General features: G+C 40.9%; 1 protein-coding gene across 1 annotated transcript in view; it reads left to right on the top strand.

Annotated features, from left to right (window-relative positions):
* The first annotated feature begins 630 nt into the window (after positions 1-630).
* Positions 631-13,029, top strand: part of CWF19L2 (CWF19 like cell cycle control factor 2) — a 70,662-nt gene continuing 58,263 nt past the window's right edge. The window contains exons 1-3 of the mRNA XM_008922751.2: positions 631-732; positions 11,876-11,983; positions 12,706-12,825. Of these exons, the coding sequence (XP_008920999.1) occupies positions 11,936-11,983; positions 12,706-12,825 (168 nt within the window). The 5' untranslated portion in view covers positions 631-732; positions 11,876-11,935. The remainder of the gene's footprint in view (positions 733-11,875; positions 11,984-12,705; positions 12,826-13,029) is intronic.

Raw genomic sequence — 13,029 nt, 5'->3', positions numbered from 1 at the left:
AAAGATATTAAGCTAGTAGAGAATGTCCAAAGAAGGGCAACAAAGATGGTGAAGGGCCTTGAGGGGAAGCCATATGAGGAGCAGCTGAGGTCATTTGGTCTGTTCAGTGTGGAGGAGACTGAGAGGAGACCTCATTGTTGACTACAGCTTCCATAGGAGGGGAAGAGGTGGGGCAGGCCCTGATCTTTTCTTTGTGGTGATCAGGGACAGGACCTGATGGAATGGCCTGAAGCTGTGTCAGGGGAGGTATAGGTTGGATATCAGAAAAAGGTTCTTCAAGCAGAGGGTGGTTGGGCACTGGAACAGGCTCCCCAGGAAAGTGGTCACAGCACCAAGCCTGACAGAGTTCAAGAAGTGTTTGGACAGTGCTCTCAGGAACATGGTATGACTCTTGGGATGGTCCTGTGGAGGGCCAGGAGTTGGACTTGATGATCCCTGTGGGTCCCTTCCAACTCAGAATATTCTGTAACCCTGTCGTGAGGTGAGCGCGGCGGGACTGAGGCCCGACGGCACGAGAGCTCAGCCCTCGGCAGGCCCCGGCGGGCCAGGGGGGCGCTGTTCCCCGCTGTCCCGCCGCCGTTGCCTGGGCGCCGTTCACGACAGTGTCGCGGAGGTGCTGCCGTACGGCTGCCGCACGGTTTCCGGCGGGCCGTGCTGATGGCGTCCGGGCTGGAGAGGTAGCGGAGCCGGGAGCAGCGGGAGCAGGAACAGCGGGAGGCGCTGCTGGCCCAGGTGGGGGGCCCGACCCGGCCCGGCCTTGCCCTGGTGCTGCTCAGTCCCTTCTGTCACCCAGGCTGGGCCCTAGGTGCTGCGCGGGGTCAGTGCGCTCCCGGGGGCCGCCCTGGGGGAGAACGCCCTGGGAGAGCCCCTTGTGCGCTCCGAGGGGAGCCGGGATGCGGCACCGGGAGCGGCAGGACGCAGCCGGGAACTGAGTTCGTGCTTTTTGTCACTTGTGGTATTGATCCGAGTGGTGTTTCACTTCCTACGTGTTTCTGGGCTTACGCCTTTGAAAAGAGCCAGGGTCGGTCGTCTTTACACCCTCTCTTCAGATTTTTATATACATTGATGACACCACCCCCTCTCCCCGGCCTTCTCTTCTCTAGACTAAACAGCCCCGGTCTCAGACCTTTCTTAAATGAGACATGAGGCAACTCCTCCTTGTCTTCCTGGCCTATATTTCCTAAAGAGTCTGTATCCCTACATTACAGCATTCTGGTCACTGAAGTGAAGTGGTGTGTGTTTGTGTTAAGAAGTGTTGTGGAGTCATGATGTTACTTGCTTGGTTCTGTGTTGCTGTAGTGAGAGCCAAGACTTAGGAAGCTCCCACTCACAGGTGCTTTGATGGAGTTGCTGTGACTTGGAGACCTGTGCTGATCCTGATCCGTTCTGTTCAAAATCTACCTATATGCCATGTTAGGCACTTGTGCTGATTCTTGTTTTAACTTGTAGGTAGGGTGAGTGCTGGTGTCATAAACGGCACATCAGTTGGATGACATGATTCATTTTGAAGTTTGAGGAGTAGGAGACAGATAACTACATAGAAGGAAAAGAGTATGAGGAAGACAGGGTAAGGAAAAAGTATGAGGTTGTGAGGATGGGCTTTTGACGGAAGGCCAGAGTAAGCAGCAACCAAATCTTACTGGGCAAAGATATTTTCACAAAAAAAAAGTAGTGGGAAGATGACCTGAATAGCTTGAAGCTTACATGTCAGTGATGTCTTTTCTCAAGGCAAAGCAGAGAGAGGACTTAATGTAATACATCATATGGGTGTCTCCCTTGTACAGTTGTGGAACTGTTTCTTGTTTCTAGGAGTTCTCTTCAGTGATTTCCCCCTTTTTGACAAACAGTTGAAGGGAAATTCCTTTAACTTAGTAACAGTGAACCATACTCCCCTGAAAGAGTTTGTTATTGTTGTCTTTTGCTGTATTTGAACTACTGTATGATGTGCTTAAGAATGCTCCTTTGCTCAGTTCAACCTTTTGGATGTTCAGAAAATACACTTAACAGGAAGCAAAACTTACATAGGACACTGTTATCCTGCTTTACCTTTACATTTTCTTCTCCACTGGTGCCACTTGTATTTGCTTAGAATCCTAGAACAGCATTGGTTGAAAAGACTTTGAAAGATCATTTGGTCCAACTCCTTGTGGATTAGGGAGTCTAGATGAGATTATCTAGTGCTCTGTTGAGTCATGTCTTGAAAAACTCCAGTGCTGGGGTTAAGGGAACTTTCCTGTCTGACCATCCAGGAGCCACTCTGGCAGCCACACTCCCACCACCTGAGACTTTTTCTGCTGGGACTGGAGCCCCTTCATAGTGGGTGGCTCCTGTAAGCTGACAGGTGCCCCACTTGACTCACTACACACCCCACTCGCACAGTCAGACCTGGTTTCCTTACCAGTTCAACCCCAGGTTTCCCACAGTAGAGTCTCAGATGTCTGGATCCTTAAGACAATTTGATGATGGTGCAAAACACAAAACCAGCTTGAGCTGGTGCTTGAAACAACACAATTCCTGGGCTTTTATACCCTAAAGTTTATGCAGTCTGATAGTCTGGGGTATTCCTGCTGAGTCCTGGGCTCCTGCTGTGTCTTTCAGTGTCTGTTCTCCTGGCTGGTCCCACAGGGCCCCATGCCCTTTGCTGTGCAAAGGGTTGGCACCAGTTCATGGCCTCTTGCCTGGGGCTCTCACCATTTCCCACCACCTAGGGCACAACCTGGGGCCTCCACTGCAGCTACACTGAGCTACCGGCACTGAATCCGTTCCTCAACAGGGATTCCACCTGCTATGGAAAAGGCAATGAATTTGTGTTTAACCTCTCGTCATATTTAGGTAAGTCTCAATTTATGGAGGCAGGAAGGCTGAAGAGGGAGGTTTGGTTGCTGGAGAAACTACAACAATGAGCCAAAATCGCTCTCACAGAGGAAGGGTTGATGCTGGGGATGAGAGCACTTCTTCATGCTGAGGATGTATGGGGAAAAGGGGACAGGTTGGTTTTGGCAGACTTTGAATTGTTCCTAGAAAGCATGGTATCTTGAGCATGGCATCTCAAGAAGAACTGAACAGCCTTGGAGAAGGTGGGAAGAAAATATTCAGGGATGGTCATGGTACAGGCTGTTTAAGGACACTAAAGGTTTTGAGATGAGGAAAAATAGGCTGAAAATAAAGTTAATTTGAGAGAGTTTGGTAAAATCATTAGGTGATATGGAGAAGGAAATGGAGAATTGCTGTCTGCTGTTTCTTCTGACTCAAGAACTAGGTTGTATTAAGGGATTTGCAGGCATTAGTCTTAGAGGAGACAAAAGAGTGAACTTTCAGATGATGCACAGAGAAATTGTAGGATCTCTTGTATAGCAAATACTGACACTCCACTTCCATCCAGATGATAATAGCCTAAAAGCAAAACTATATGTTGAAAGTTATTGATTGAAAAGTTGCTGAGCCTCAAATTCCTGGAGGATACAGGTTTTGGTTCACTTGGACTTAACCCTGTTTTACATTCTTGTCAGCTTCTGTGTGCATTGCTGGATATTTTTAAGTTGGGATACTAGCTTAGATTCTCAATTCTGAGAATGTCAGAGCTCTCAAAAGTCTAATACAGGGAAACAGAAGGAATTATGATTTGTGAAATACTAGTCACTATAGTTCTTCAAGTCCATTTTTTGTGGAGTGTAGGAAGGGATCTGGAGACAATGACATTGTTTTCTACAGGATATAACCATTAGAGATGCTTGGTCCCTCTATGACCACTGAGAAACTTCTGTGATGTGACTTTTCAGCTTCCTACTGGAAATGCACATTATAGAGTCTGTGTTATTTTTCCATGGTGTTATCTTTTCACTTCCAAGCAACCTAAAGCTAATTCGGATTCTCTGATTTTCAGGGATTCTCCTGGGTGCATTGGGTAGCACTGAAACATAAATTAATGATCAAATGGTTTTCTTTGCTGCTGCTTGTGGAATTGCTGTGTTCATCATCTTATGTATACCCTCAAACTGTTTCTTTTCCTTGCAGTAAGAACTAAAACTTGTAAGGAGATGACATGTTGAAGGTTGGGAGTTTCCCCCCACCCCCTTTTCTGTACCAGAGTTTTAGAATGTGTTAGCAAAAGTCCTATACAAGTCCATATGGAACAAAGGAGGCTGTAGAGGTTGCTTTATCACTAATTTGACTGTCAGAGAAATTTAGGAATGAAACTTTTTTTTTTTTAACTTATTGCCTGTTTCCTCTTCCCATTTATGGACCCAATATTAAGCTAATATTAAGCTATATAAAAGGACAGCATTTTAAGACTTCTCCTGTAGCTACTCTGTTATTTCTGTGAAAAGTCAATTTATCATTTTATAACATGAAAACATGAGGATGTCATAGTTGCTGTGTCAGTACTCTGCTGTGTGCAGTTTTGGGTGAACAATATAAGAAAGATATTAATCTCTTAGAGAGTGTCCAAAGGAGGACAACAATGATGGTGAAGCTGTGTGAGGAGCGGCTGAGGTCCTTTGGTCTGTTCAACCTGGAGAAGAGGAGACTGAGAGGAGACCTCATTGCAGTTACAGCTTCCTCATGAGAGGAAGAGGAGGGGCAGGAACTCATCTATTCAGTCTCGTGACCAGTGACAGGACTGAGGGAATGGCCTGAAACTGTGTCAGGGGAGGCTGGATGTTAAGTAAAGGTTTTTCACTGAGAGGGTGGTTGGGCACTGGAACAGGCTCCCCAGGGAAGTGGTCATGGCTCCAAGCCTGACAGAATTCAAGAAGTGTTTGGACAATGCTTTCAGGCACATGGTGTGATTCTTGGCGTTGTTCTGTGCGTGGCCAGGACTTTGACTTTGATGATCCTTGTGGGTCCCTTCCAACTCAGGATATTCTATGATTCTCTGAACAGAACTGGGGGAAAACAGCAAGGCTTTATCTCAATGTGTTTTGACTGTCTTGCTTGCAAAGGCAGAAAGAGATGTGCATGGACTTTTCACAGCTGGCTAACATAGTAAAGTCAGTTATTTGGTGGTTGCAGTCCTAGAAGCTCCTGCGTTTTACTTTCGTAAAGATATTTGGGAAGCTGCGTAGGTCTTTGCTTCTGATAATCTGAGAAGTTTTCAGTCATAACTGTACTTCAGCAGCTCTGTTTCTGCAAAGATGAGATGTTCAGCTAACTCACCTTGAGGAGCTTTTTGTTATGAAATATTGAACTTGCACTTCTTTTGAAGAACCAGCATGTCATTGAATTCATTGATTGAGATTTCTCTTTTAAATTTTGGAAGTGTATTCTTTTATTTGTGTAGTCTGTCCTCCCAACTGCATTGGTAAAACCCAGCAACTGGTAATGTTTATGGTAATGATCAGTAATCAAATAATTAGGTGTTGACATGCAAATTGTTATTAACCTTCAGAAATAGCATCTTGTTTTGATGAGCCTGATAGTTCATGACACTGCTGTTTTGGTTTACAAGTTTACAGCAAGAAAATAATCTGATGTGTGTTTTGGTGAGTGCAGGGATGTATACTTTTCCTAGACATGAACACTTCTTCTCTTGGTAAAATCTATCAAGATTTCATTTGTGGGTTATTCTGGTATCTGTGCTATCATATTTCTGTATTTTAGGGTTGCTCTTCTGTTACTTGTTTTTTTTCCATGGACTTTGAGTCTTTCACTCTATGGCCTCTGAGGGTGATGTGATTTGACCATTCCTTGTGCAGAAAAACCTGCCTTTTAATTGTTAAGGATTACTGACAGATTGCAAGTATCTCTTGATAACAGTATATATTAATTTTTTAAAAAAACCTGAGTGTAGTATTTGCTGAGATGATGGATTGCTTTGGCAAAATTTTACAGTTCAGTTTTCGGTGGAAAATTACAGAAATTTCTCCTTAGATAGGAATTAGTAGCCAAACATATATCACTATAAGAGGTTATTGAGCTATTATTTGTTGGAAGTTGCTTCTGTGCTGTAATACTAAGCACCTTCTTTTTGTTCTTTCCCTTTTAAATCCTTTATGAAGTGTTACATCCCTGACTCTTTGCTGAAAGAAATAAGCATGTCAGCATTACTATATTCACTTAAATCTGTGATATTAGGAGAGTAGCAGCACTGAGCAATTAATGCTGCCTTTTCACAAAAAATTTTCAGACTTTTGACAAAGCACCTCTCTGTGCATTTTTGCAAGCAACATCTTTGATTTAACAGACAGGTCATTTTAGAAGGTGAGCAATGATGACAGATGTCTTCATTGTTATATCCTGTAAGGCCTTCCTCTAGAGCTTGCTTTGCCACTGGGGTGGAGAGGTCCTACATTAACATGAAATACCCATCTACAGTTTCCTAGCAGGAGTAGCTACCCTACTGCTCTCTGCTTATCTGTTGTGTCTGTTCCAGCAGAAACAGTTACTGCCTCCCAGATGGTTCTGACCAAAGGCTGACATCTCCTATAGCCAGCTCTTTAAATCACATCTGACTTTCCTCTAATGATTATTGATTGCAAGAAGCTTAAATGACTGAAGTGATGGTTCTCTCAGTGACCTGTCTTCTGTACCTTTTGGCAGGTGGAAATGACAAAGAGTGATGACGTTTCCATCTGGCACAGCTGTGTCTGGAGGTGGTGGTGGTACAGGTGCTCTGACTCAGTTGCAATTTGGCAAGTTGGGGTGGAAGTTAAGCTCTTTCTTGTGTTTCTGCTGCTGTCCTCCTTGGGAAAGCTTTGTGGATTTAACAATAATTGGAATATTGAGAGTAGAAAAATAGTCTTAAGTATTTGCAAAAATAAGTGCGTTTCTCACACAGAGAACTGCAAGGAAGGTATGTTCAGGTTCCCTCAAGGTAAGCAGTCATATAACCAGGGCTCTCTGGCTCTGAGCTTTGGGGTGATGGAAGGTGGGAGGGTAATACATGCCACAGCAACCTTTCTGATAGCAGATTATCAAAACGATTAATTGAGTGGAGGGGTTTGTATGATAGGATGGGAGGTGGTCCTGAAATTAGAAAGAAAAGCTCACTGTATGTATTTTGGGTACCTTATGTTGATGTCTGAAGGACTGGGGATTTTTTGAACTTTTCTAACAGAAAGCTGTTGCTGAAAGGAGGTTTTTTCCACACTTCTCCCCAACGTTTTTTTCTTCATTCCTTGTCCTTAACTAGTAGCTTTGATGACCTTGCCAGAGTGGCAGCTTGTAAGCTTGATCTGCAGGAAGCTACATCCTGCTTTTGGTGGGATTTTGTGTCAGGGTAGTCCTTGAAGTGGCTTCTCCTGAGGCTACAGTGCAAGGATAGGCCTGGGTGGGTAAGGTTGGTGGGAACATGTGAGGGGGAGTGCAGAGAGGAGAGGCATGGGAGTAGAGCCCTGCCCTTCACTGACACATAGACAGCTTAGCTGTTGCTCTTTGTGTTGAATGTTTTTATCATGCCGTATTGATCTGATTTGTGCTGTAGAGTTTCTCCTGGTGGAGAAAAGGTGACTTTTCTTCTTTTGGATGGAGAACTTGACTATTGAATGGTGGGGATTATTGTCTGAAGAACTGGAATTTGACCACAGTTAAAGATAGAAAATTGCATGGTCTCTGTAGTGGTCTTGAAAACTTCCTCTGGCCTTGGTGAGAACTGAAATGGTAAATAGAGTTGGGGTCAGGAAAGAGTGTTGGTCAAGGTTTCTGTGAGCTGAGGAGGGAATTTTGTATCCCTAGTTGACATCCCATCATCCCTTCTGGACATCCTTGGGGATTGTTGTGTAACAACCTCCATTTATTGTGTGACCTAAATCTGTTGGCTGTTGGCAGTGTCTTTGATCTTTTCTGCTTCTTCCTGGCGTGGTGTAATTTTTACAGGTTTTGGTGTTTGTGTCTGCAGTGCATTACAGGCTGTTTTAGAGCAAGCTTTATTCTTTGTTTAGCGGGTCCTGTTGTCAGCAACCGTGCAGGCTGGCTTTAATGACCTGCTTAATGAAAACCGGAAATCACTTTCTTTGAGCTGGGTTTCCTCCCACATCCAGATGGACCTGTGAAATCCAAAATCCTTTTGCCTGCTTGTGGTAAAAACTACAAAGCTTGGCTTTGTTAACCATGGCAAACATTGGTAACATAGTGCTGTAATTATTGTTTTAATAGCACCTTATCAACTAACCGTTCAAAGTGCTTTGCCAGCCTTAGGTTCACCCTGTGTTGGTTGCAAAGGAGACTATGAACACCTTTATTAGGGTGTCACAGAAGTCCATGATGTAGCTTGATGCTTGCCCTTCTTGACAGGTTGTTGCTTGTAATGGTTCTCTCTGTTCATGTGTATCTTGCACAGTCATTTGCATAATTGTTGCATTACTCTTGAAATAGAGATCTTTCAGAAATGTAGCATCCTGTATTTATGGAGAAAAAACTTAAAAATATTGCAGTGATGACCTAAAATGTACCTCATGTTAAGTACTCGTTTGTAAAGGGGAAAGGATAAATTATTGGATATTTTTATGGTATGATAAGTATTAATGAACCTTAATGTGAATTAAATGCTTGAAATCCTGTGGGTTGACCTTCATAAATAGAACAGTAAGTATGACAGGGGATTTAATTAGTTTTTCCTTCTTTTCTACATTTTATGAGATGCTGATAAGCCCTGCATGTTTATAAAAGACAAGTAGAATATAAAGGTAAGTTTTGAAGCTAATGAAGTAATGTAGGAGGATTTTCCTCCTCATCCTCACTTGGAATAATTGTGTGTGTGTGAGGGGAAAGCATCACCAACAGTAAAAAATGAATATTGTAATTTAGGGAGCTAGATAGTTTTTAGAGATAGAAGGATTCAGAGGGTATCACTGCTAACTCTCTAGTCTTAGGTTAAAATGATAATTAATGTGAAAATATAACTTCTTTCATATTTTTAAATCTCTAGGCAGCTTTCTTTAATATTATTTTATGTATATATATTGTTAAGAATCTTCTATATTTTGCATCTTCATCTAAGAAAAAACAAACTTTCACCTGATGCTTTTGTTTCTGTCTTTCTCTTAACAGCGTGGTGGTTGATCTGCCACTACAGATTCATCTTGCCCAATTCTGTTTCATTTAGTATTCAGGAGACAACAATCTGTAGTCTGATGATGATTTCTAGTCAATCTGTGTTCTAAATTTGTGTTCTTCAGCCAAAATGATGATCCACCTCTTTCATTAGGATCATGTATCTCAATTACCTAAGTGCTTGCCTTTTCTTTTTCTGTTTATTTTAGATATAATAAAAAGTATAAAATCTTCTTTTATACCTTATTTGTAATATTAACCTCATTTTAGGCAATGTTTATTTCTAACTGTGGTAGCATGAAGGAAATAGTAATTTTATTTCAAATATACTTTTTATTATAGAGAAGGATGAGACTAAATCTCCTGTGACAGGCAGAGAGCATACTCAATGAAGACGTGTTGACAAGCTGATCTTGACTGGCCTTTATTTGAGGCCTTTGTAGATTTATATGCCTGAGAATTGCTAAAGGGGTTGAAGGGAACTGTTGACTCCAGCTACAGTTCTTTCTCAACCAAAAGTGAAATGGAATGTTCAAAAAGCCTGTCCTTTTCTCAGTCTGCATCTTGGCAACGTGATTTCTGTTTACTTTTGGAACAAATGAGCTTGGAGTCTGTTTTTGTTTTTATTTTTTCCCATCTAGAACCATATTCAGGTTCCCTTTATCTCCACTGTTTCATCTCTGTCCAGTTATAAATTTAAGTTTGGAATATGTGGCTTGTAGACATTTTGTGAGTTGCATAGCTGAAGTTATTATCCTTCTCTTGTCCATGGATGTGCCATGTTTAGTTACTTTTTTTTTTTAGTGAGATGAATGTATTTTTAAGACAAAAGGGTCAACATCATCTAAGTGGACTAGAACAGAAGCTATCAGTCAGTAATTTCTGCATGAATTTTTAAGGGTGTTGTCCCAGATGCCTTAGGGTGGCCAGGGTTAGCCAGTGTGCTCTCTGGATAATGGAGGGATAGCAGGAAACACGCCTGCATTTTTTTGAGTCCTGGGTGGTTTTGATGACTCTGTGTTATGCTTAACGACTGTTTCATTCTCACTGAATTATAGTCCTGCTTATTCTTTTGTTGTTTTTTTTTATTTGTAAACTGGAAAATTATTTTGATATTGAAATAAATTACTCAGTGTGTTCTTAACTCATTCTTTATCTTTACCTTTTATATTTTAAGAGGTAACATTCACCTTTGTAGACTGTCAGCTTCATTCTAGAGGTGGAAGTCCAAGATTTGGCCTCTTTATTCAAGCAGATTTATACTATTTTTTGTTTTGCAGTATTCCTTTGTTTAAAATCAGGAAGTGTGGGTACCAGCCTTGCTTTGCTTGCTTTTAAGTGCATTAAAAATTTTATCTCCTGGAGTTTCTAAGAAAGTAGACAAGAAAGGTTTTAAAGGGTGCTTTGTTTCGGCACAGATGTGTAGTATTTTGATTTTTTTTTTGCTTTACTTAGTTTTTTGCTCTTTGTGTTGTGCCACTTTCAGTAGTGCTGGCGACAATGTTAAAAAATACAACAGCAGTCCTACCTTGTGAATTAGTGCTTTTTTAAAAAATATCCTCTTAATCTTAACTTTTTTGCACGTATTTCTGTTCCTTGAACCCTTACAGTATATTGGTCATCCTCCTGCAAGCATTGTTTGCTGTCAGGACAAAAGCTGCAGATTTCCTTCTTGACTGTATCAGAAAGGGAGAAACTGGCCTGTGGTAGGGCGGTTGTGCAGTGCACAGGCGTATATGTAGAGAGCTAATAACTGACCAGGAGGAACGACTTCAACTAGCTGTCTGATCTCCTGAGATTTTTTGTTTGTTTGTTTTAAATATTGATCTTTTTAAAACTTGTATGCGTTCTTTTGGCTTATGTTTGACAACACTTTCTGGTGAAACTTGGTGTTTCAGGATAAAAATTCCAAACTCCACCTTTTGTTTTGATTTTAGTTATTTTAAAAGAAAACCCTCAAACAAATAGAAAACCAAAAGCACTCTCAAACTTGCAAGACTTATCTAACACAAAATCAGGGGTGTAATAATATAAAATAACTTTCCTCCTGTTTAATTAGGATCTGCTGTATTGCACTTTGGGACAAAGAGTTTCCTAATGACAAGTTATATTAAGTAAACTTGCTTCTGAAAGTTTCTGCTGGAAGTAATAGAGGGAACTTCAGAAGCTGAAAAAAAATAATTCTTTTATTTATGAGGCTTATAAAAATGCTTTCCAGGAATTGAAACTGTCTGCAGTGATGGCTATTTTTTTCAGAAGCAGTAGTGAAAGTATTTCTAGTTTTATCTCCATAAAGGGAGGAATCTCCAGAAAGGGAGGAATATTCTGCAGCCCAAAATGCTAATCCTTGTATACTTGTGTACTCCTTCAGAATATTTGTGTGGATTTCTGCAGTTTCAAGGTTTGTATCTGGCTGAGATATTTTCAAAGTTGAATGTGCTCAGAGATAGGCTTGCTAACAGATGGTGAGCTGTGCTTTGCAATGCAGTAATGGCCCAGAGAATTTTTTGAACTAGAAACTCATAAGTCCATTGCATCATATCGTGTATTCAGTTCATGAAGGTTGCAATAAGAGAAGACTTCTCAGAATGAAGAATGGAAGCTGAATGTCTTTGTGTCACACTTATTTAGGATGATGGGATGAATTCAGTGATAGAGGACCTGCAAGGCTGTAGCTTAAGAAGGCGAGTGTGTAATATGTTCTAGCTGAATGTCCCCTTTGACATGTAATCCAAAAATATTTTTATTGCTCTGCTCTAAAAGGAAACGTTCTCAAGCACAGTTTTCAGCATTGTGTATGGTTGTGTCAGTGTGGCTTGCAGAGGTGTGTTTGTAAGGAAATGCTACTGAACTCCCACTGGTTATTTTTCTCTGTTCATCTTAGGTCAAAATTAATTCTGAAAAGGAGAAGTGCAAGCTGCTAAAACATCCACAAGGTGAAGATATGTGGATGCTTGCTGATGTGAATGAAAGTGTGGAACAAATGGAAAAGGTGATGGAACCGTAAATCATTGAATTGGATTGTTAGCTTTACAACATGTTTGTGTGAATAGAAGGCTTTGAGGGCTTTAAGATGATCTTTAAAAACTTTCTAATTTCTGATTTCTTTATGTTTTGATATTAGCATTTTTTAACATGGAAATAATCTTTTACTTGCAAAGACAAAAAATTTCCATCATTCAGTTCCATCTTTAGTTTCTACAAAATGCAGAAGAGCAAGTGCTTTCAGACAAGTCCCATGGGAAGAAATCTGGAGGATCCAAGGCTTCATAGCAGTCTTATTTGTGGTCACTCACAGGAGAAATCTTAATGGAGCCTCTGAATATCACATCCTTTTAGTGTAGCAATCTGTGCAGATATTTCAACAAAGGAAAGATGTGTATTAATGATGTAGTGATACCTGAAGAAATAGATTTGACCAAAATAAATGTAGTGTAGTAGATATTCTATGTACAGTTATAGTGCCTCAGTGAAAAACATATTGAGAGGGGGAAGAAAAACCAATTATGGATGTGAGGCATGCCCTCCCTGCCTCTACCACCCCACCCCAGCCCACCCCTCCCACCACAGAAGAGAGAAAGGTTAGTGAAATCAAAACATAGCTATGTGTGGTTTACCTTTTTTCAGTGTGGTTTGGTAAGTGGGTTGTGATTATTTTTCTTGTATGTGTGTGATTTGGTTTACTGGATCTCATTTACAAACATTTACTTGTAGGAACATTCTGTGCAGAAAAAAAAGAAAAAGGATAAGCATTCAAAAAAAGCTAAGAAAGAAAAGAAGAAAAGTAAGAAACAAAAATCTGAAAAAAAGGATGACTTATCTGATAGTTCTTCGGTAAGTAAGGAATTTTAAAATACTTCAAATTACAGTCTTAAAACTTGAACCATTTTAGTCGCTGTGGGTAGACGTGGTTAGTAAAATTTAGACTAATTCTTACCATTTTCTGTTGGAAAAAACTGTGGCAAAATTTATTGATTTTAATGTACTGAGTATTTAATCAATTTAACATAGGCTGTTATGTGGGTGCCTGTGAATTTT

The sequence above is a fragment of the Manacus vitellinus genome, unplaced genomic scaffold (assembly GCF_001715985.3).
Source record: "Manacus vitellinus isolate BGI_N305 unplaced genomic scaffold, ASM171598v3 scaffold_2_pilon, whole genome shotgun sequence".
Classification (NCBI taxonomy): Eukaryota; Metazoa; Chordata; class Aves; order Passeriformes; family Pipridae; genus Manacus; species Manacus vitellinus.
This window is presented reverse-complemented; position numbering and strand designations above follow the sequence as displayed.